General features: G+C 43.9%; 2 protein-coding genes across 4 annotated transcripts in view; both read right to left on the reverse strand.

Moving 5' to 3' along the window:
• The window catches only part of N4BP2L1 (NEDD4 binding protein 2 like 1), a 40,305-nt gene extending 27,079 nt beyond the window's left edge, over positions 1-13,226 (reverse strand). Inside the window, exon 1 of one of the 2 annotated variants that reach the window (XM_073341578.2) lies at positions 12,894-13,225. In XM_073341578.2, coding sequence (XP_073197679.1) covers positions 12,894-13,135 — 242 coding nt within the window. In that variant the 5' untranslated portion in view covers positions 13,136-13,225. Of the gene's footprint in view, positions 1-12,893 lie in introns of both variants that reach the window. The other variant, XM_073341562.2, reaches the window with a different exon arrangement.
• An 87-nt stretch (positions 13,227-13,313) lies between these two features.
• Positions 13,314-23,531, reverse strand: part of LOC140910489 (NEDD4-binding protein 2-like 2) — a 110,621-nt gene continuing 100,403 nt past the window's right edge. For both annotated transcript variants that reach the window (XM_078852646.1, XM_078852642.1), the window contains one exon: positions 13,314-14,558. The gene's annotated coding sequence lies outside the window, so the exon portion shown is untranslated. The remainder of the gene's footprint in view (positions 14,559-23,531) is intronic.

Consider the following 23,531-nt stretch of genomic DNA (forward strand, 5'->3'; position numbering starts at 1 on the left):
TATCACCACCTGGTTCTGGGCCCCAGCTCTCCATCAATCCAATTCTTTAGGAACTCCGCTGCTCAGGGATGGTTCCAATGAGGTAGCTAAGCCTTGGCCTCCCTTCTGCAGGGGTCCATAATCTATCTGCTATGCTTAGACTCAGACTGCTGAAGAACTGCTATAAGGAATGCTTAAAGTGTGCCTGGTCAAAAGGGGACACTAACCCCACAAATAACATTTCTACAACTCCAGCTGGATTGTTGAGGGAGCATTTCTGGTCAGCCTGGGGGGAAACTCCCTTCTGATTGGCTGCTTTTCCCACTGCCCTGCCCTCCTGACAGTCCAGACAATCAGGACTGTTACAGGAAGCAGGCAAAGCTTCCTCTCCTCAATTACCCAGCAATAATCTCACAGGAGGGGAGGAGGGAGCTAAATAGCCCACCAGCTTAGTGCAGCTACACCCCTTCCTCTTACCTGCCTTTCTTTGACCAACTGGCCAGTTCCTCTGCTTCTCCCCCCCACCCCAACCCTGCCTCTCTGCAACACCCCTCCTGGGAAAGGGGAGAAGGGGACCTTGCTGCAGCTTCCCAGGCCTGGGAAAGTGGGAGGTGAAGAACAATTGGAACTGTAGGAAGAACTGGGGGGGGGGGGGGGGGGGGAAGAGTAGGAAGACAGATGTGGGGCCAGAGTTAATGAAAAGTCAGGCGATGTGATAATTTCATTTCTGTAGCTAGACCCCCTCCTACCTACCCCCCTCACTTTTTTCAGACCATTTTAAGAACTGATACTGGACAAAAGGAGCAGTTAGTGGAGGGCAAGACATAACTGCTGTTAATCAGTAACAACAGATATGTGAATAGGTTGTTCAATTTCATATTTTTTGCTGTGATTTTCTTCTACTCATACATGTTTTTATTTGGATTAGAAAGAATTTCAAATTGGCCAGTTACTAGTCACCACCTTAAAACAGCCAGACACTCTAAATATAGAATAGGGGTACTGAGGGAAGCTCCAGTATTTGTTTTTCTTTTGTTTCAGTTCATGTGCGCAGACCCATGGATGAGGGAAGCATTAACAGCTCTGACTATGCTCTGTCCCAAGATCAAATTACGTGGTAGTTATATTACATGATTGGTATATTGACTCTTGTGGTGAGATAGTGTCACTTTGTACAGTCAGATATAGGGCACATCGAGAAAATTAATGTCTTGTGCATTAGCCAAGCAGGCATTCAGTTAATTTCTTTTTGTCGTCTTGCCTCTTTGAGCTCTTGTGCTCCATATATTCCAATTTTGTGTGTGTGTGTCTCCACGGATCTCTCCTTCCTCTCACATTTGAAGCTCTCAGTCTTACCCGCTATCCTTTTGTTTGATGATGGCCTCACTTATTTTTTTCTACCAATGGTCTAATGTCCTCTGCACTAAACTTTTTATTTTTCCAACCCTTTTGCCCTTTTTCAGAGACTATTTAAAATCCTGCTACCATTTTTATTTCACTGCTTTGATTGTTGATCCCCATTTTTTTTTTTTTTTTTATTTTCCTGCGCATTGCTACTTGGTATGTTTTCATCACATGTTCTTGCTCTACTTCTTTTTTTCTCATATTTATTTTCCACTCAGTTCTCTCCTCCAACTAATTATTTATTATTATTATTGAAAACTTTGTAATTGCAACCTCATTGTTAAGTATTTTAAGGTAACTGTTTCATTTGTAGCCCCGCACACGTTGAAAAGACAACACTGGCTATACGCGTTCTTAAAAAGAACATTAAATTTCTTTATTGGATAATTTCACTGTAGATCTTTCATCTTCTAAAGCAATGTTTCCCGGTGGTCGGGGAGGTGAGAGGGGGGATCAGGCAAGTTAGGAGCTTCAGGGCAGAAGAGAAGTTAACATGGGTGGGAAAGTTGCAGGTGAAATCTCCACCTTCCTCCTGCATTGCTGTGTCTGCAGATAAAATGTCAGGTTGTGCACTGAAAGCCACCCACCTTCCCTCCCTGTACCCACTGTGGCCCCCCACACAGCTGATAGGGGGAGCAGCTCTTATATAGAAGACTTCAGGCTCAGGCAGCTGCCCATCAGCCCAAGTTCTTTTCTCCACTCCTTCAGCACTCCAGTCAGCCTTGGGTGCCATCAGTGGATATCATGCACCCTAGACATCATGGATTCTTCTGGTGAATGGGGATGGGAAAGGGTCAGAACTACAACAGAAAGGGTGGAAGAGAGGAGTAGAGCCCGGTAACAGAGCAAGGAAAAAGAAATACAGGGGAAAAGACAATGAGGAGAAAAGAGAAGAGACAGAAAAGCAGACTGACAGGAAAGAGAAAAAAGATAGATGGCAGCAACAGTGTCAGGTTATGGTTATGAAGAGTAGGGGTCACCCATCCCACATCCATCTCAAGAGTGCAGGGTGCTCTCAAAAAAGGGTTAAACTACCAAATCCATAATTCTTAAGATGCAAAACTGTTTCTCAATGTGTTATCTAGTTGAGCAATAGCAGGGAAGGAACTGCTTTGGGTTGTCTACAAATAAACAGAGAGGCAGACAGCCAAAGATTAATTCTCTTATCTCTGTTTGCTATCTGTCTGTGTACTTGTCTACCTTAATCTGTCTGCTGTTAGAAGTTCCTCACTTGTAAATTATGTTGTATATTGGTTTAGACTGTGCAATTATTCTTCATAAATTTGTATCAGTACAGTTCAGCTGCTGAGTTTGCTCCTTTTTTCTATTTTGTGGCTTTTATCTGCCAGTTAAATGAGTGCTATTTTATGGTAGCTACTGCCACATACAGCTGTGACTCAGTAGTTACTGGCTGATGGCCAGAACTAGCCTCTGTATTATAAAAATTCCATAGACTTCACCATCCAAAAGCTGGATCTGCAGTGGAGAATTCTGCTGTTTGTAACTATTTGTATTAGAGCCTGCCAATATATCAATTCACACTATCTTGCTTTTGTCCATACTGGCATTGTTTCAACCGTTTAATTTGCACTGCCTTTGGGTACCTATCCTCCAGTTCCTGGCATAGCTTACAGAAACAGGAAGACCTGGAAAGGCCATCAGTCCCCTGTGGGGCAGTAGTGGGAGGCCTATCTGAAGCATCTTCATGCTGTCCACATTGGCACTAAATTGGTTTAGACCTGCTGAAAGCTATTCTAAATAGTTCTTAAAAATGCAAGAAAACAAGTTGGAGCTTGTGTGAGTTTGAGGTGTATTGCAAGTGTTTTAATGGGTTAGACCGCTTAGAATGGTACATTCCTCTGGTGTACTCCATGCTTGCATCTCTTGTTTTTAACTTGCCTTTTGCAGACAGTCCTGTGACTGTTGTGACTAATATATCCAATACCACCTATTTCTGCTTTCTATATTACTAAGTGAAGTTATTAAAAGCATTCAGACTGCAAGATCTTTTGGTTTATTTAAGTTCAATGTAAAATCTATTTCCTATAAAACCCCAAGGCAGGACCAATATTTGCAATTATTTCAGTTGTTCTGAATAACACTTAGGTTGTGTAGGTACTGCCAAAATCTTCCAATATGAGTTCCTAAAGTTTGGCACCTAAAGCGGTGGCCTTATTTTCAAGGGTGCTGTGCACCACTAAGGGTAGAAACTAAAGTCAGCATCTGTGAAAATCAGGCCACTGATTTAGCTGCCCAACTTAGGGCACTCAATTTGAAAATTCTGTCCAAAACATCCTAATGGGCTAATTTTCAATTAAATGCTGCTGCATTGTATTTGCTGAAGTAATTTCATGGATAAATGTCCAATGATGGTAGTCAGAAAAAGCTATTGTACCTGTGTGTTACCATCTGGAAGTTGGTTTGGGAACAAAGATGTTGCATGACTGAGCCTCATGACAAAAATCCTGAATTCACTCAAGTTAGGTTTGAGCAAAGAAACTTGAAATAACCTACAGACATTTTGTGAAGATAGTGTGATGTGGCAGAGCCAAAGTTCACTGTGGCATATGATACAGCCTATCTATGACCCTAACATTAGACAGAGAAAAGAAGAGCTGTTCATGTCTTTCAGAACTCTAGTGCAAGCTCTGTGCTTGAGACTTCAACTACATATTAAAACCACCTGCAACGATAAACCATTACTCTCAGTGAAAGAAATTAATTTAATTTTGTCAGACCTCCAACCTCCCATTTCAAATGAGGAAGGAAGGAAAAACTATAAAATGTTAGTGATATTCCTAAGTTTCTTTCAATTGCCAGTCCAACTGAATACTGGACTCATAATCACAAAACTCAAATGTAATTAATTTTTCCTCAAATGCCTCTAAAATCAAACCATTCTCTCTCTCTCCTGTATTTGCCTCTTTCCCACTCCCCACCAGATATGCTTTCTTTCTCTTGGTCACTTACACATGATCTCATAATTATAATTAAACCACATATTGTTGATTACCCAGGACTTTTACGGTCATATAACTCAGGTTTTTCTGCACCAAAAGCACAGTACCCTACCACATGAACTAATAGAAATACCTTTAGACTGTAGCAGTATTAGGGTTTAGGAAACTCACAAGAGCAGATCCAACATTCTACCCAGTAAAGGACAGTGCTACGTTTACACACATTATACTCTCTTGTCTCCCTCCTGCCCCGCCTAGCTTCATTTTTACTTCTTTTCCCCTCTTTGTGACAGATTCTATCCCATTCCAGCTTTTGAGAGTAGCCTTCATAAAGCAAAGGAGTACTAGTGGCACCTAAAGCATGCAACATAACTGAAGAAGTCTGTATGTAGATCCCTCCTGAGCCAGTTGGAGCTGCTTCTTTAGCTGGGGAGACCTTAAATTCACAAGGGATAACCTCTTCTTAGCAACCGAGTTCATCCCCTCCTCAATTCTCTCATCCCTGGATGACACAAGCAGTGAGAGACCAAGTTGGTCTTAAAACAGAGGACCAGCCTCCCTTCTGTCTGCCTCTCCTCCCTCCCCACACTTCATTTTCCCCACTTCCCTGACTTTTTTCATCCTTTATTTGCTTTCTCCAACCTCCCTTTCAGTTTGATCTAGCTCTCTCTTTCTATCTTCCTTCCCCTAAGATGTCATTGTTCTTTTTCAGACACTGGCCGAGGCAGCCACAGAATGCCGGTCAGTTTTACCTTACAGCTCTGTGGTGGAAGTGGTATGTGCAGCAGCAGTACAGACACAAACCTGTGCTGCTGCCTGGATGGCTGTCTGAGAGCCTGCCTCCCATCCACTCCACAAAACCAAAGCCTGTGTATTTCGATCACATGTCCAAGTACTTTTGTGCATGTCAGAATGGGAGGGCCACTAACTAAGGTATGCATGTTCTATTGCAAAAACATGCATTTTCTTTGTACCATGCTTAGGTTTACATATTGAATCTCATTACAATCTAGACATCTGAAAGATTTTAGAACATTTTGTTTCTTTGAGCAATATATAATGTGACGGTAGTGATATACAGCCAAATGTTGGGGTTTTCATGAATTAAAGTGATAATACAGCAAGTATATTAACTTTGAACTATTTTGCTTTTGCAGAATTTTATTATTTTAAATGTTTTAACATTTCAAAATCCCAGGCATCTTGTGTTTAGCCTAAACATCCTTCTCTTTGGTTGCTTTTGATAGAATAGGTGGTCTCTGAGACCATAATTAACTGGACTTTCTTATACACTACACAAAGGTGAAAGTTTCGGTGTTATCTATTTTTTCCCTTTTTGGATCTTAAAATGCCTAATTAGATAGAGAAGGAGAGAGTATACGCTCTCTTTATATAGATTTATTAATAGACAAGGTTACACTGGTTTTGCATTTGAAAAAATAAACATAGCATCATTAGATTTGAGAAAACTATCAAAAGTGTGACACTTTACACTTACATTTTTAGTATCTTTCTCTGAGAAACTCAAAGCATTTTTCAGACATTAATTAAGCCTCATAACAAACCCAGGAAGGTAAGTACAGCAGAACCTCAGTTACAGACAGTTTGGGAATGGAGGTTGTCCGTAACTCTGAAATGTTCGTAACTCTGAACAAAGCGCAGTTCAGGCTCCAGATCAGCGGCTGAGACTCCAGGCCAGGATTCAGCAGCAGTTGAGCAACATAGTCAGCCTGGCATGAGTTTGCAAGCTTGTTCCCTTCCCGACAGAGGTAGGGGTGTGTCGGGATGTGTGTGTGGGGACTGGAGGATAGCTAATGTGATGCCAATTTTTTAAAATGGCTCCAGAGGTGATCCCAGCAATTACAGGCCAGTAAGCCTGACTTCAGTACCGGACAAACTCGCTGAAATTATAGTAAAGAACAAAACTGTTAGACACATAGATGAACATAATTTGTTGGGGAAGAATCAATCTACTAGAATTCTTTGAGGGGATCAACAAGCATTTGGACAAGAGGGATCCAGCTGATGTCTTGTACTTAGATTTTCAGAAAGCCTTTGACGAGGTCCCTCACCAAAGGATCTTAAGCAAAGTAACCTGTCATGGGATAAGAGGGAAGGTTCTCTCATGGATTGGTAACTGGTTAAAAGATAGGAAACAAAGGGTAGGAATAAATGGTCAATTTTCAGAATGGAGAGAGGTAAATAGTGGTGTCCCGCAGGGGTCTGTACTGGGACCAGTACTATTCAACATATTCATAAATGATCTGGAAAAAGGGGTAAACAGATGGCAAAATTTGCAGATGATACAGAAGTACTCAAGATAGTTAAGTCCCAAGCAGACTGTGAAGAGCTACAAAAGGATCTCTCAAAACTGGGTGACTGAGCAACAAAATGGCAGATGAAATTCATGGTTGATAAATGCAAAGTAATGCGCATTGGAAAACATAATCCCAACTATATATATAAAGTGATGGGGTCTAAATTAGCTGTTACCACTCAAGAAAAAGATCTTGGAGTCATTGTGGATAGTTCTCTGAAAACATCCACTCAATGTGCAGCAGCTGTCAAAAAAGAATGTTGGCAATCTTTACGAAAAGGATAGAAAATAAGACAGAAAATATCATACTGCCTGTATATAAATCCATGGTATGCCCACATCTTGAATACTGTGTGGTTACCCCATCTCAAAAAAGATATATTGGAATTGGAAAAGGTTCAGAAAAGGGTAACAAAAATGATAGGGGTAAGAAACGGCTTCCATATGTGGAGAGATTAATAAAACTGGGACTTTTCAGCTTGGAAAAGAGACCACTAAGGGGGTATACGATTGAGGTCTAGAAAATCATGCTTGGTGTGGAGAAAGTAAATAAGGAAGCTGGGAATGGGCGACGGGATGGATCACTTGATGATTACCTGTTCTGTTCATTCCCTCTGTGGCATCTGGCATTGGCCACTGTTGGAAGACAGGATACTGGGCTAGACAGACCTTTGGTCTGACCCAGTATGGCCGTTCGTGTGTGTGTATGTGTAAAGAGCAGAAAGGGGTGTAAAAACAGCACAACCAACTCCCAGAGGAGGGGTGGGGGTGAAAGCTGCGCAGACCCCAGCGTTGCTCCTGCTCTGCTGTCTCTGGCTGTCCTGGGCTGGCAGGCACAGCATCTTGCTGTAAGTGGCTGCCCCGCGAGTAGGGATGGGGGCAGGGGCAGGCAGCCCAGATGTGCCTACCTTTAAGATTCAATATAAGCACAGCACAGCATATGCTTTTTTTTTTTTTTTTTTAAATCTCTGCTGCTGCCTGATTGGTTACTTCCGGTTTCACATGGTGTCCAGTTGACCGGTCAGCCCGTAACTATAGTGTTCGTATCTTTGAGTCTCTACTGCAGGGATCGGCAAACTTTGGCATGCAGCCCGTCAGGGAACTCCGGTGGTGGGCCAGTTTGTTTACCTGCAACGTTCGCAGGTTCAGCCAACTGCAGCTCCCACTGGCAGCGGTTCGCTGCTCCAGGCCAATGGGGGCTGCAGGAAGTGACGGCCAGCACATCCCTGGGCCCACACCACTTCCCCCAGCCCTCATTGGTCTGGAACGGCGAACCGCAGCCAGTGGGAGCTGTGATCGGCTAAATCTGCAGCCGCTGCAGGTAAACATACCATCTTGGCCCGCCTGCGGATTTTCCTGACGGGCCGCATGCAAAAGGTTGCCGATCCCTGCTCTACTGTATTATCTCCAATTTACAGTTGGAGAAACTGAGCCATAGAGTTTGTGACTCACCCAAGATCACAGACCAAGTCAACTGCTGAGAATCTTGGCTCATAGTCCTGTGCTTGCTACTACACCACATTGCAAAAGTCATACAGCTACATAATCTATGCCTTCCAACCTCTGAAAAGAAGTCATGTTCACATAAAGAAAAGGAGTACTTGTGGCACCTTAGAGACTAACCAATTTATTTGAGCATAAGCTTTATGAAGTGAGCTGTAGCTCACGAAAGCTTATGCTCAAATACATTGGTTAGTCTCTAAGGTGCCACAAGTACTCCTTTTCTTTTTGCGAATACAGACTAACACGGCTGTTACTCTGAAACATGTTCACATAACTGCTTTAAAGCACAGATGTCTAAAAAAAAATACTCTTGGTACTTTTGTAAACAGTTACTTTTTCTGCCTGATTCTGCCCTTGTTCTGTGCAAAGAACTCCAACTGTTTGGGAGTTTCTCACACTCAGAATTGGCAAAATACAGCCCCTACTTAGCAAAATAAGCATGAGAACCAAATTAAACAACCACCATCACATTGTCCCTGAAATCTTGGAGCAAGATCTTGAGTTCTGTCCAGAAGTTACATTCTGCATGAATGTGCCTATACGTTTACTGATCATTTAGTTGCAGGAAAGTTTAATTCCAACTGCTGCAAAATGAAAAAATATGGTGATGTATGTGTTTAAAAACGAACACTTACTTTCTGCCAACATGCTGTCACTGTGGCAATGAAACTGGTATTTCTGTATGCTGATAAACTTAAACTGACCTTGTCTCTTAACTCTGATGTTGCAAAACACTGTCTTGCCCTCTGGCTCAATCTTAGCCTCCGAATCATGACCTTTACTGTAAACAAATAGTTTAGATAGAGTAAACAGCCCATTCTTTCTTTGACTGTCAGAGGAAGAGGTGGCTATCTTGAGAGAAATAATATTGTCCCCTCAGAATTGCTACTTCAAAGTTTCTTGAGCAAGAAAACAGATAAGCATCCTTTAGTAAAATTCACAATTTGAGAAAATAAGCTGCTTAATCAGGACAAGTTAATTGTTCTGCCTTATCTCACTCCAGACACAGCTCACATACATTCACATATTTCACATGGTGGCTTTGATATTCATCCTCATAGCTATCTAGACTGTATCTGCAGGGTGTTTGTAAACTCAAAACTAGCATTACCAGTTTCACCCCACTGGTATTTAGGCCTAACAGCTTCCAATCTATTTGTGCTTCAAAAAGAAAATTATATGACACAATGTACATTACAAATTATGAATCATTAGCACATTTGATATGTTCTGTTTTTAGAAGCATATATGTAAATGCCTATTGACAAGAGCATAAGCTTACATTAATTGAAAGGAGATGTTTACATCTGGCTTTGTAAAGTAACCAAACTGAAATATTGTAAGTAATAGGTTCTCATGTTTTCTGTAAACTCTTTTACAGTCTATGTAAAAGACTAATTGTCAAAAGTTTTCTCTTTTGACCTTTATTATTTAAAGTGCACACACTACTCCTAAAAATCACCCATGTCAGTCTACCCATATTAAGTACATGTTGATTTTTAACTGAAGTAAAGTTATATCACTATCAATAGTGTCACCATAAATATTACCTTGAACAACATAATGCCTACATTTTATCAAAATCTACACCAGGCATTGAAAATGGGAAATTTTGTCACTAATACAAATTTAGTAGTAGATTTTGAGCAGAATTGTAAAAAGAAAAACCCACGTATTAGTTTGATTAGTACACACAAAACTATATAGAGAAAGAAAAGACAGAAAACATAGCTGGTAGCAAGATCAAAGGATGCTTGTAACTGAACCTTATCAGCTCTGTTTTCTATTATTAAACAATGTCATTGGACTTTAAGTACTAAAATGTGATAGGGAACAGTTGTCTAACTGCTAATATTAATTCCCATGGGTTGGGCCATTTTATTGCCTAACAACCTACACTCTATTGTCTTAGCGTGATTATAAAATATATAACTTTTATTTACAATAAATTGTTTAAATATTTTGCATCTTGCTAAACAATTTTGTCACTAGAATTGACTATAAGGCTGCTTTAGGGAAACAGTATTTCCTCTATTTGTAATGAAATTCTCATCATTCAAATATTTTCAATATCTAGCTTTACAAGCCAGCACATAAACCATGATATCTTTCTCCTTCCCCTCTCCTGTTCTGCTTGAACTCTAACACCAACTTTCCAATGGGCTTTAACTATAAGAGGCAATTATTTGCTGCTTAAAAAGTTGAACTGGGGGTGTTTCTTGAGACTATTTAAAATATTCTGTATGAGCTCCTCACTCCTGCTCCAGCCACTTTATGCTAGGTAAAAGAGCCAGAGCAGCATAAAGGGGACTGAAAAGCCTGTATTTGGCTGAGGAGGATTTCCCCCAGCGCAGGTGCAGTGGAAGAGAACTATAAGGTTGTTGGTCGAGGATTCTATGACAAGCCCTGGTGTAGGGGTATGTGTCAGTGGTGGGACAGAAGCACACAGCACTGCGAATTCCAGGCACTGCTGTGGCTCATAGGGCAGCTTGGGCAGGTTGTTGTAACATAGACAGCCCCAGGGTTGTCCAATTTATGCTGGAGACCTCTCCACCCTCCAGAATACCACAAGACTGGGAGGAGGTAAAGGTAGCATAAAGCCACCAGATACTCTCCCCACACTTAGAGCTGTGAATTCTCATCCTCTGTGTATTGGTTTACTCTCTTCTGGATAGGAACTGTATCTCTACTTGTAATAAGAGTAGTAATAGTAATATAGCAATGCAAAAATACCGTATGTAGAGAAAAAAACTCATACAGTACAGGCACTGTTGGAAGGAGATGTCCCAGATGACTTATCTGATAAAAGAACTGCAAACGGTTGTAGGTGTATATAATGGATGAGAACATAGTCCATGATGACATATGTTGCTTAAGGGTTTCTAGGGAAGTCCTTGTATGTGCCCATGGAAGGTGCACTTTAAATTTTTTTTTGAAATTTAATATATCAAGGAAAGAAAACCAATACAAAAAGAATACCAACATCTGGTTCTGTGGATTTTTCAACAGCAATTGATGATGCTGACACAAGGTATTGTGGAATGGACAAACAGCTCTTCAGTAGCTTTGTTCCTTCTTCTTGGAGAGATCCCACAAGGTCACGCTGGCCAACTGTTGTCCACTCTAGAGGCACTCACATGAGATCTGCAGGGTTCTGTCTTGTCACCTCTCCTGTCCATTGTTTATATGAAATAACTAAATGAGTTGGGAAGCATTATTTTTCAAGTTCACACATCATTCTACATTCTTGGTGTTTTACATCAATAAGGATAAAATGAAAGTCCTTTTTTTGCTGAGAGCACTGTATATTAACTCTTCAAGGCTTCCATATAACCATTTCAGACTTAACTATATGCCTGTTTCTGTCCATGAAAACAAGTAGTTAATGTTCAGCTTCATTTTGCGTAGGTGCTGAAATGCAAGTAAGCAGCTGGGGAGAGGCCTCCAGGTTCATGGATAACATTGCTGGGGAAATAATTAGAGCTTTCAGGTGTTTTTAATCACAGAATTTGAAAGACATTGAGTTCTAGAAAGCATACTGAAATGGATATTTCATCATTCAGATTGGGAAAGGCATCATAGGTTACCCATATCCAACAACTGGTACAGTTCCAAGATTTTTATTTGTTGCCTATTTAATTGCTTAGGGTTCTAATGCTAGGGCTGCCATAATTCAGAGGCCCCAGGACTGTGTGGTATTCGTAAAGTTCTTGTGTAATCCAAGGTTTTTCTCTTCACTGAAGCTGTCTGCATGGGAAATTAAGCCAAATTAATTAACCACATGAATTTAACACATATTAGTTAAAACATATTAATCCTTGTGTGGATAAGATCATTTGGAAGTAAAGTGGCCTTAAGTTTGCTTTATCTTTGAGTTAAACTAAAGCAACGATTTTTGTTTTGTTTTGCAGGGAGGAGCTTTTGAAACCTGTCATTCCAAAGGCTAAGCACCAGGTATGAACAATGAGAGGTGGAGAGTGCACAACAGGAGGAAGAAAAGGTATCACAGAGATGAGAATTGGTCTGTGGAGGTAAAGTGGCTAACAAGTGTTGACAGGCACAGTGTACAAGTCAAAGAATACACTAAAAGAAGAAAAGTCACAGCTTCTATGTGGTCCAGTCACTGCTTAGTGTACATTTCTGTTCAGTTCAACTTTATTAACAAAACGGATACAACAGCGATAGTCAGTTTCTACATTAGCTTTCCTTCCGCAAAGGACGGGGGCGGGGTTTCCCCCAGTGCGAAGCCACTGCTGCCACCTCGTTCACTTTACACCACCGCCACCCAGGAGCGTGCCAGACACGGGACCGCTGTTCCTGAAGCCCCGAGGAGAGGAACCCGGCACTTCCTCCCCCAACGCTGCAGAAAAGGGCGGGACCCAGCTGAGGCCGCTGCCGCTTTACAGACTCGGGAGACGCTTTAAGGCCGCAAAGGCCCCGCCGACGCTGGCCGCATGAGACAACAGCCACGAGCGGGGCAGCCAGCAAACGTGCCCCGAAGGGCAGCGCGACTCCGGCCTCGCCTCGCTCCCGTCCCGGAACTGGGCCCCGCCCGCCAGCGCTAGTGCCCCCGGCGGACAGGGACGCCTCGGCCCGGGGTGGCTGCAAGGCCGGCGCTTGGCCCCGCCACACCCTGCCCTGTCGCGGCAGCCCCGCAGCGGGAGCGGCCCAGAGCAGCGCGGGGCGTCCCTGCCCCAGCGGGGTCACGACACCCGGGCGCCCCCCGTTACCTGGCCCGCGTGGTTTTCCCGGAGCCGGGCAGGCCGCGCAGCAGGTAGAGGCGTTTGCTGAAGCGGCGCCTGCGGGGCTGCGCCCGGGCCGGGGGCTGCAGACTCAGGCCCCCGAAGGCGCGGACCAGGCTCCCCTCCATGGGCGCGCGGCGGGCCGGTCCCAGCCGCAAACAGCGGCCCGTCAGCTGCTGCGAGCGGCTTGGCCTACACTGAGCATGCGCGCTAACAGCCCAGCCGGGCATGGCCACGTGCTCCGGGGCGCGCGGGGACGGTCAGGGCGGGCCCAGGGGCCAGCTTCCGGGCGCGCGGGAGGAGTGGTGGGGTTGAGACCGTGCGCGAGGCGCTGCCAGCCGCGGGGGGGGGAGTGGGCGGAGCTAACCGTTACCCCAGGTGCGCTGAGACGGCTGCAGCGCCTGCAAAAAAAAAAGGGGGAAAGAGGGGGCGCGGCTCGTAGCATCGGGGTCCTCCCAGGGCTGTGCCCGTCAAGGCACCGTGCGAGAGCCCAGTGTCTGACCACGGCCCCGCCTGATCTGCTGTAGTGAGTCGCTAAAGGAGCGGCGATCCTGTGACATCTGTTTCAGACCCGCCCCCCTGCCCCACCCCCACCAAAACCAGTTGCGATGGTCAGTGTTTGACAGTTTAGCACGTGACAAAATTTGCCTTCTCAGCTGGCCTGGTTGCCTGAACGGGGCGGCCTTTCCCTTGCCAGCCCTGTAAATGGATTTTTTTTTTCTACACAAGTTTATTTTTGGGCTCATATGATGCCAGGCTGACTGATGTCCTGGGTTGATGGCAAAACTTAGGGTTTCTTTAATCGACCAAAGGGGACTGTACCTTTGGCAGCTGTTATTTTGGCTCTATCTAGCATCCTTGTCCTTTTTCAGGTTCCCCACTTGTGTGTAAAATATGGATCACTACAGATCTAATGTTTGATTATCTGGGTACATTGCAGTAAACATGAACAAGAAAAGGTTAAGTATTTGTGGCACAAGGAACAGGGAGGAGAGACGGATGAAGACTTGCTCCATTTAGTATCATAAGGAGGCAAGGGATGAAAACAATTAGTAACAGGGAATAGGAGAAAACAGAAGTATAAAGGATAAATCATCTAACTTGCCACAAACACAAGACTTATAAAGGGACACCAGCAGTGAAGACACATATTCCACTCTGCAAATGCATTGTTACCATCAAACCATTACCTTCTAATGCATATAGCAAATATTTCTGCGTTCCGGTAATGAATTAGATCCAGGAGTCTAAAGTTTACAGTTTATATAGACAACAGATCCCTCCCCTTCCTTTGGTTTGTAAACACAGAAATCAGTCAATGTGGAAATCTTTTTGGTATTTTTGCTTCAGACTAAACATTCGGAAAAACAATCTCCTTTATTTTCAGTCTCTCTGTGCCATAGAAGGATGAGTAAAAGAAGTATGGATATCAAGTGACTTCTGAAAGTGGCCATTTGACAATCAAAAATTATTAGTTTTTTTATTTCAAAACCAGAATGGGTGGCTATGTGGATATAAGCCTAAGGATTACTGAGGGTCATGGATTCAGCACCAAATTCTACAGTGAATACTTCTTCCAGGTTCTTCCTTACATTTATAACACTTGATTGTAAACTGAGGTCCTTCCATGATGGTGCCACGCTTGATAAATTTCTGTAATATAAAAGAAGAGAGCCTGCTGAAGCATCATAACCACCAATAACCAATGCAGATTTTAAAAATACTAACTGTTGTAAACATTGTTTCAATATTGCCACATCCCATCTTATGACTAAAGGAGAGTATTAGAGAATAATTGTTCACCTCCAGTCCCTGATAAAGGGATCTATTTCCTTCTCAGTTTTAGCAGTTTGATTTTCATTCCTCCTTTTGAAGGAGGTACAAAGAGGGATTTTGAAGGCTTAGCCGTGGTCTACGCTACGGGGTAGGTCGAATTTAGCCACATTAGGTCGATTTTAAAATTAACGCGTCTACACAACCAACCCCATTCCATCGACTAAAGGGCTCTTAAAATCGACTTCTGTACTCCTCCCCTGCAAGGGGAGTAGCACTAAAATCAACCTTGCTGGATCGCATTTGGGGTAGTGCAGATGCAATTAGACAGTATTGGCCTCCGGGAGCTATCCCAGAGTGCTCCAATGTGACCGCTCTGGACAGCACTTTTAACTCCGATGCACTAGCCAGGTACACAGTAAAAGCCCAGGGAAATTTTGAATTTCATTTCCTGTTTGGTCAGCGTGGTGAGCTCAGCAGCACAGGTGACCATGCAGTCCGCCCAGAATCGCAAATGAGCTCTAGCATGGACCGAAAGGGAGACACTGGATCTGATTGCTGTATGGGGAGAAGAATCTGTGCAGGCTGAACTCCGATCAAAAAGAAGAAATGCTAATATATATGCCAAAATCGTACAGGGCATGGTGAAGAGAGGCTACAACAGGGACACACAGCAGTGCCGTGTGAAAGTTAAGCTCAGGCAAACCTACCAAAAGACAAAGGAGGCAAACTGTCGCTCTGGGTCAGAGCCCCATAGATGCCGCTTCTATGATCAGCTGCATGGCTTTATAGGCGGGGACCCTACTACTATCCCACCACTGTCTGTGGACACCTGCAAGGGGGGACTCTCATGCAACAAGGAGGATTTTGCAGATGAGGAAGACGAGGAGGAGGAGATGAATGCGCAGCAGGCAAGCAGTGAATCAGTTCTCCCCAACAGCCAGGACCTTTTCATCACCCTTTCAATACCCTCCCAAGTTGGGATCCCTAACCCTGAAGCTGGAGAAGGCATCTCTGGTGAGTGCACATTTGTAACTACAGTACAGGGTTTAAAAGCAATAGTGTTTAATGTTTGATTTGCCCTGAAGAATTGGGATGCATCTGCGGCCAGTACAGCCACTGGAAAAGTCTGTTAACGTGTCTGGGGATGGAGTGAGAATCTTCTAGGGACATCTCCATGAAGCTCTCGTGGAGGTACTCTGAAAGCCTCTGCCTTATTTTGTCCTCCATGGTAGGACACTTTACCACACCAAGCCAGTAGCAAGTAGTCTGGAATCATTGCAGGACAAAACATGGCAGCGAATGGTCTTGGGTTTTGGTCGCATTCAAGCAACATTCGGTCTTTATCTTTCTGTGTTAGCCTCAGGAGAGTGATATCATTCACGGTCACCTGGTTTAAATAGGGGAATTTTTATAAGGGAACAGTAAAAGGACCACGTTCATGCTGGGTTGTTTGCACTTGGCTAAAAGGGATCATCCTGGAGAATAGCCATGCGGCGCGGGGAGGGGTGAAGGGATCATCCCAGAGAATATCCACGTGGCAGGAGGACGGGTGAAGGGATCATCTCAGAGAATAGCCATGTGGTGGCGTGAGGGGAGGTGTGTGCTGCACATCCACCTGAAAACCGCAGCCCCTCCGGTGAAACCCAACCAGCATAGCTTGCTATGGGAAAGGATGGCACTGCAGTTTGAAACCATTCCCACATGTTATGAAGGTGGAAGAAGCCAACCCCGTGTACCAAAAGGCTTACCATGGCTGCCTGGAAACCAAATTCTGTTGCCCAGCTGTGTGTGATGTGTCACCATACCGGCAGGTGCTCAATATGAAAGGCAAAATGTGACCTTGTACCTAAAGCACATGTGCTGTGAATTGCTTGATTCACTGTGAAAGAGTCTTCCTTTTGTTCTCAGAAATGTATCATCTTAAATTTTACTCTGCCTTTTTATCTCCCCCCAGGTGCAAATGTTTCTATGCTTCCCCATCATCTCCGTCCCTGAAGTTATTGCAGATTAGAAAGCAAAAAAAATGCACTCGTGATGACATGTTTTCCGAGCTCATGCAGTCCTCCTGCACTGATAGGGCACAGCTTAATGCATGGAGGCATTCAGTGGCAGAGGCCAGGAAAGCATTAAGTGAGTGCGAAGAGCAGAGGCAGGAGGCGATGCTGAGGCTAATGGGGGAGCAAACGGACATGATGAAGCATCTGTTGGAGCTGCAGGAAAGCCAACAAGAACATAGACCCCCGCTGCCTCCATGGTATAACCGCCTGCCCTCCTACCCAAGTTCCATATCCTCCTCACCCAGACACCCAAGAACGTGGGGGGTGGAGGGAGGAGGAGGCTCTGGGCACCCAGCCACTCCACTCCAGAGGATGGCCCAAGCAACAGAAGGCTGTCATTCAAATAGTTTTGATTTGTAGCGTGGCTACAATAAGCAATGTGGCCTTGTCCTCCTGCACCCCACCCCACCCGGGCTACCTTGTCAGTTATCTCACTTTTTTTAAAAAAATTAATAAAGAAAGAATGCATGGTTTCAAAACAATAGTTACTTTATTTTCTTTGCCAGCTGTGATCGAAGCGGGGAGGGTGGTTGGCTTACAGGGAATTAAAATCAACAAAGGGGGCAGGTTTGCAGCAAGAACACACACACACACACAGCTGTGACACCGTAGCCTGGCCAGTCATGAAACTGGTTTTCAAAACCTCTCTGATGCGTAGCATGTCTAGCTGTGCTCTTCTAACTGCCCTGGTGTCTGGCTGCTCAAAATCAGCCACCAAGAGATTTGCCTCAACCTCCCGCCCCACCATAAACATCTCTCCTTTACTCTCACAGATATTATGGAGCACACAGCAAGCAGCAATAACCATGGGAATGTTGGTTTCGCTGAGGTCTAACCTAGTCAGCAAACAGCGCCAGCGAGCTTTTAAATGTCCAAAGGCACATTCTACCACCATTCTCCACTTGCTCAACCTGTAGTTGAACTGCTCCTTACTACTGTCCATGCTGCCTGTGTACGGCTTCATGAGCCATGGGAGCAAGGGGTAGGCTGGGTCCTCAAGGATAACTATTGGCATTTCAACATCCCCAACGGTAATTTTCTGGTCTGAGAAGTAAGTCCCTTCTTGCAACTGCTCGAACAGCCCTGAGTTCCTAAAGATGCGAGTGTCATGCACCTTTCCCGGCCATCCCACGTTGATGTCGGTGAAAAGTCCCTTGTGATCCACCAATGCTTGCAGCACCATTGAGAAGTACCCCTTGCGGTTGACGTACTGGTTGGCAAGGTGGTCCGGTGCCATGATAGGGATGTGTGTTCTGTCTATTGCCCCACCACAGTTAGGGAACCCCACTGCAGTAAAGCCATCCAGTATGACCTGCACATTTCCCAGAGTCACTACCCTGGACAGCAGAACATCAGTGATTGCACTGGCTACTTGGATTACAGCAGTCCCCACAGTAGACTTGCCCACTCCAAATTCATTCCTGGCTGACCGGTAGCAATCAGGCTTTGAAGCTTCCACAGGGCTATCGCCACTCGCTTCTTAACTGTCAGGGCAGCTCTCATCTTGGTATTCCTGCACTTCAGGGCAGGGGAAAGCAACTCACAAAGTTCAAGGAAAGTGGCCTTATGCATGCAAAAGTGTCGCAGCCACTGTAAATCATCCCATACCTGCAACACTATGCTGTCCCACCAGTCTGTGCTTGTTTGCCGGGCCCAGAATCGGCGTTCCACTATATAAGCCAGCCCCATGGCCACCATGATGTCCCAATTGCCACAGCCCATGCTTTCAGAAACGTCTGTGTCCATGTCCTCATCACAATTGTCCTCTTAGCCCGGTTCTGCACATACTCCAGGATAATGCGCGAGGTGTTTACAATGCTCACAACTGCAGAGGTGAGCTGAGCAGGCTCCATGCTTGCCGTGGTATGGCGTCTGCATGGGTAACCCAAGAAAAAAGGCGCAAAATGATTGTCTGCTGTTGCTTTCACGGAGGGAGGGGCGACTGACGACATGTACCCAAAACCACCCTCAACAATGTTTTTGCCCCATCAGGCATTGGGAGCTTAACCCAGAATTCCAATGGGCAGCAGAGACTGCTGGAACTGTGGGATAGCTACCCAGAGTGCACCACTCCATAAGTCGATGATGGCCATAGTACTGAGGACACACTCCGCTGACTTTATGCGCTTAGTGGAGACATACACAATCGACTGTATAAAATCGATTTCTAAAAATTGACTTCTTTAAAATCGACCTAATTTTGTAGTGTAAACATACCCTTAGAAAAGAAATGAAGTGGAGAGTAGAAAAGGTGGGAAGACTGAAAAGAATATAGAGGAAGGGAAGATAGGAAGACAATGTCAGAGCTGGAGCAAGACAAGGAGCTAGACATCATGAAGAATCAAAAACAAGAATAGGAATAAAGGATAACAATACTTAAAATGAATTTAAAATTTCACCAATATTACTTCAATCATAGCTAAGCTTCAGAAACTGATTTCAAGTACAAACTTTTCTTTTTTTCTGTTAAATTTATATGGAACCTGATTGTCCTCTATAAAAAAGTCTGAGGAATTCTGTGGAAGATATCTACAATTTCTTAAGCTCTTCTAAGTAGATACAAGCCTGTATTCTATATAACTCTTATGTCTCCTATCAATTATTTCCTCTCTTTTTGAAGTCAAATGTGACGCTGGGCTCTATTGGTAAACATTGTACAAGGGAGTTCTTTCTTCACATTTGTCCAATCTCTGCGTATATTTAAACAAATAATTTTATTTTAACAAAGGGGGTAGTATTCTCCTTCATTTGAGCTTTAGTTCTAGCATAAAATGTCTAATAGTCTAAAGATCTATTTTGTTTTGTGTAGAGGTTTTGCATTTAATGATGAGAAGAGACTGTTTATGGCTAGCTCTCTGTGCTCATAAAAGCACTGACTATCCACATGTCTATGGTACTAGCATACCTTTCTCTGCAGACTGTTACAGTTTTATCTTATGCTGAATAATAATAGAGTGTAAATTAAAGGTTATACCAACATGGGAAAGATTCAGTAAACTAGAAATGTAATCTGTGGATATCTGTATACTCACTACATATCACAGTTCTTACAAAGTAATACAGTAAAAGCTGTTTTAGTTGGCATGTTGGGGGAATGGGGAATGCCAGTAAGTGAAAAATGCCTATTAACTAAAAGGGAGGGAGTTTGGGTGTGGGAGGGGATGCAGCTCGTGTGCTCTGGTAGGAAGTTTGGGTGTGGGAGGGGACTCGGAGCAGTGGGTTGGGGTACAGGAGGGGGTGCGGGATGCTAGATCCATGGGCGCTCACCTCGGGCGGCTCCCCGCAAGTGGTGACCTGTTCCGGCTGCTCTGAGGCAGAGGCATGGCAGGCAGCTCTGTGCGCTGCCTCCACCCACATGCACTGCCCCTGCAGCTCCCATTGGCTATGGTTCCCCACCAATGGGAGCTGCGGAGTACTTGGGGCGGGGCAGCACAGGGAGCCGCCTGCCACACCTCTACCTAGGAGCAGCGAGGACAGGTCGTCACTTGCAAGGAGCCACCCAAGATGAGTGCCCCCCCATATCCGGCACCCCGCACCCCAACCCCCTGCTAGTCCCATGCCAACCGGACTATAAACCAGAATTTCAATGAAGATCAGAAATGCCAGTTTATAGAGCTTTCCGGTTGGTGAAGTGCCAGACAAAATAGCTTTTACTACATATATTTAATAGATTATACTTCCCACTAAAGTTAGAGAACTGGACACTTAATATTTTACTCACCTGTCCAAAAAGAACATTAAGTTTTCATTATAATTGTGATAAAATGTGAGCTGGATCCAGACCTGAAGAAGAGCTCTGTGTAAGCTCGAAAGTTTCTCTCTCTCACCATCAATAAATATCAATAAAAGATATTTTATTGTTAAATAAAGCAAGTTGAAGTATGGGATGGAAGAACTGACTATAAGGTGGATAGAAAGCTGGCTAGATCATCGGGCTCAATGGGTAGTGATCAATGGCTCCATATCTAGTTGGCAGCCGGTATCAAGCGGAGTGCCCCAAGGGTCGGTCCTGGGGCCAGTTTTGTTCAATATCTTTATTAATGATCTGGAGGATGGCGTGGATTGCACCCTCAGCAAGTTTGCAGATGACACTAAACTGGGAGGAGTGGTAGATATGCTGGAGGATAGGGATAGGATACAGAGTGACCGAGACAAGTGAGAGGATTGGGCCAAAAGAAATCTGATGAGGTTCAACAAGGACAAGTGCAGAGTCCTGCACTTAGGACGGAAGAATCCCATGCACTGCTACAGGCTAAGGACTGGGTGGCTAGGCAACAGTTCTGCAGAAAAGGACCTAGGGGTGACAGTGGATGAGAAGCTGGATATGAGTCAACAGTGTGCCCTTGTTGCCAAGAAGGCTAACGGCATTTTGGGCTGTATAAGTAGGAGCATTGCCAGCAGATCGAGGGACGTGATCATTCCCCTCTATTCGGCATTGGTTAGGCCTCATCTGGAGTACTGTGCCCCACACTACAAGAAGGATGTGGAAAAATTGGAAACAGTCTAGCGGAGGGCAACAAAAATTATTAGGGGGGCTGGAGCACATGACTTATTAGGAGAGGCTAAGGGAACTGGGATTATTTAGACTGCAGAAGAGGAGAATTAGGGGGGATTTCATAACTGCTTTCAACTACCTGAAAGGGGGTTCCAAAGAGGATGGATCTAGACTGTTCTCAGTGGTAGCAGATGACAGAACAAGGAGTAATGGTCTCAAGTTGCAGTGGGGGAGGTTTAGGTTGGATATTAGGAAAAACTTTTTCACTAGGAGGGTGGGGAAGCACTGGAATGGGTTACCTAGGGAGGTAATGGAATCTCCTTCCTTTGAGGTTTTTAAGGTCAGGCTTGACAAAGCCCTGGCTGGGATGATTTAGTTGGGGATTGGTCCTGCTTTGCGCAGGGGGTTGGACTAGATGACCTCCTGAGGTCCTTTCCAACCATGATATTCAATGATTCTATGATTCTATATTACCTCACCCACCCTGTCTCTTAATATCCTGTGACCAACATGACTACAACAACTCTGCAAATTACACCATCCCTGAGAGGTATTTGTCTCATCTGTTCTTAAAAACTTCCAGTGACAGTGATTTCACAACCTCCCTTGGTACTTAACTATCTTTATAGTTGGAAACTTTTCTTCTAATACCTAACCTAAATCTCCCCTCCTGCAGATTAAGCCCTTTAATTCTTGTCATACGTTCTGTGGACATGAAGAACAATTGATCACCATCCTCTTTATAACAGTTTTTAACATATGTGAAGACTGTTACCAGGTCTCCCCTCAGTCTTCTTCTCTCAGGACTAAACATGCCCAGTTTATTTAACCTTTCCTCACAGGTCAGGTTTTCTAAACCTTTTATCTTTTTTATTGCTCTCCTCTGGACTCCTCCAATTTGTCCACATCTTTCTTAGTGTGGCATCCAAAATTGGATATAGTACTCACTAGTGCCAAGTAGAATGGGACAATTACCTCTTGTGCCTTACATATGATACTCCATTAATACATCCCAGAACAATATTAGCCTTTTTTGCAGCTGCATCACATTGTTGGCTCATATTCATTCTGTAATCCACTAAAACCCCCTGATTCTTTTCAGCAGTACTTCTCACTAACAAGTTATTCCCCATTTTGTACTTGTACATTTAATTTTAACTTCCTAAATGTAGTACTTTGGACTTACGTTTATTGAATTTATTCTTGCTGATTTCAGACCAATTCTCCAATTTATCAAGGTCATTTTGAATTCTAATCCTGTCTCCCAAAGCACCCCTTCCCATCTTGGTGTCATCCACACATTTTATAAGCAAACTCTCTACTCCATTAGCCTAGTAATTAATGAAAATGGAGAATACTACCAAACACAGGACAGATCCCTGTGGGAACCCACTAGGTATGTCCTCCCATTTTGACAGTGAACCATTGATAACTATGCTTTGAATATGGTCTTTCAGCCAGTTGTTCACCCACCTTGTAGTGATTTAATCTAAACAGTATTTTGATAGCTTGCTTATGATTATATCACATGGGGCTGTGTCAAAAGCCTTACTAAAATCAAGATATATCACATCTATTGTTCTCCCCCCCCGGCCCCCATTAGACCAGTTACCCTGTCAAAGAACAAAATTAGATTGGTTAGACGTTATTTGTTCTTGACAAATCCATGTTGGCTATTACACTATTATCCTCTAGTCTAGACTTGCAAATTGATTGTTTAATAATTTGTTCCCAGGATCTTTCCAGTTATCAAAGTTAGGCTAACTAGTCTATAATTCCCCAGGTCCTCCTTCTGCCCCTTTCTAAAATAGATGCTACGTTTGCCTTTATCCAGTCCTCAGGGATCTCATCTGTCCTTCATGAGTTATCAAAGGCCATTGCTAATGGTTCTGAGATTGCTTCATCTAGTTTCTTAAGTACCCTAGGGTAAATTTCATCAGTCTCTGCCAACTTGAATATATCTAACTTACCTAAATATTCTTCTACTGTTCTTCCCTGGCTTGTGTTCCTTCCCCCTTGCTGTTAATGTTATTTGTGCTAAGCAGCTGGTCACTATTAACTGTTTCAGTGAAAACTGAAGCAAAATAGGTATTAAACACCTCAGCCTTCTTGATGTCATCTGTTATTAGCTTCTTTCCCGCTAAGTAGTGGACCTATACTTTCTTTTGTCTTTTTCTTGCTCCTAATATATTTATAGAGCCTCTTTTTTTTTTTTTTACCTTCTATGTCCCTTGCTAGATGTAACTCATTTTGTGCTTTAGCATTTATGATTTTGTCTCTACATGTTTGCTCTGTTCT

This window comes from Lepidochelys kempii, chromosome 1 (assembly GCF_965140285.1).
Source record: "Lepidochelys kempii isolate rLepKem1 chromosome 1, rLepKem1.hap1, whole genome shotgun sequence".
Lineage (NCBI taxonomy): Eukaryota > Metazoa > Chordata > Testudines > Cheloniidae > Lepidochelys > Lepidochelys kempii.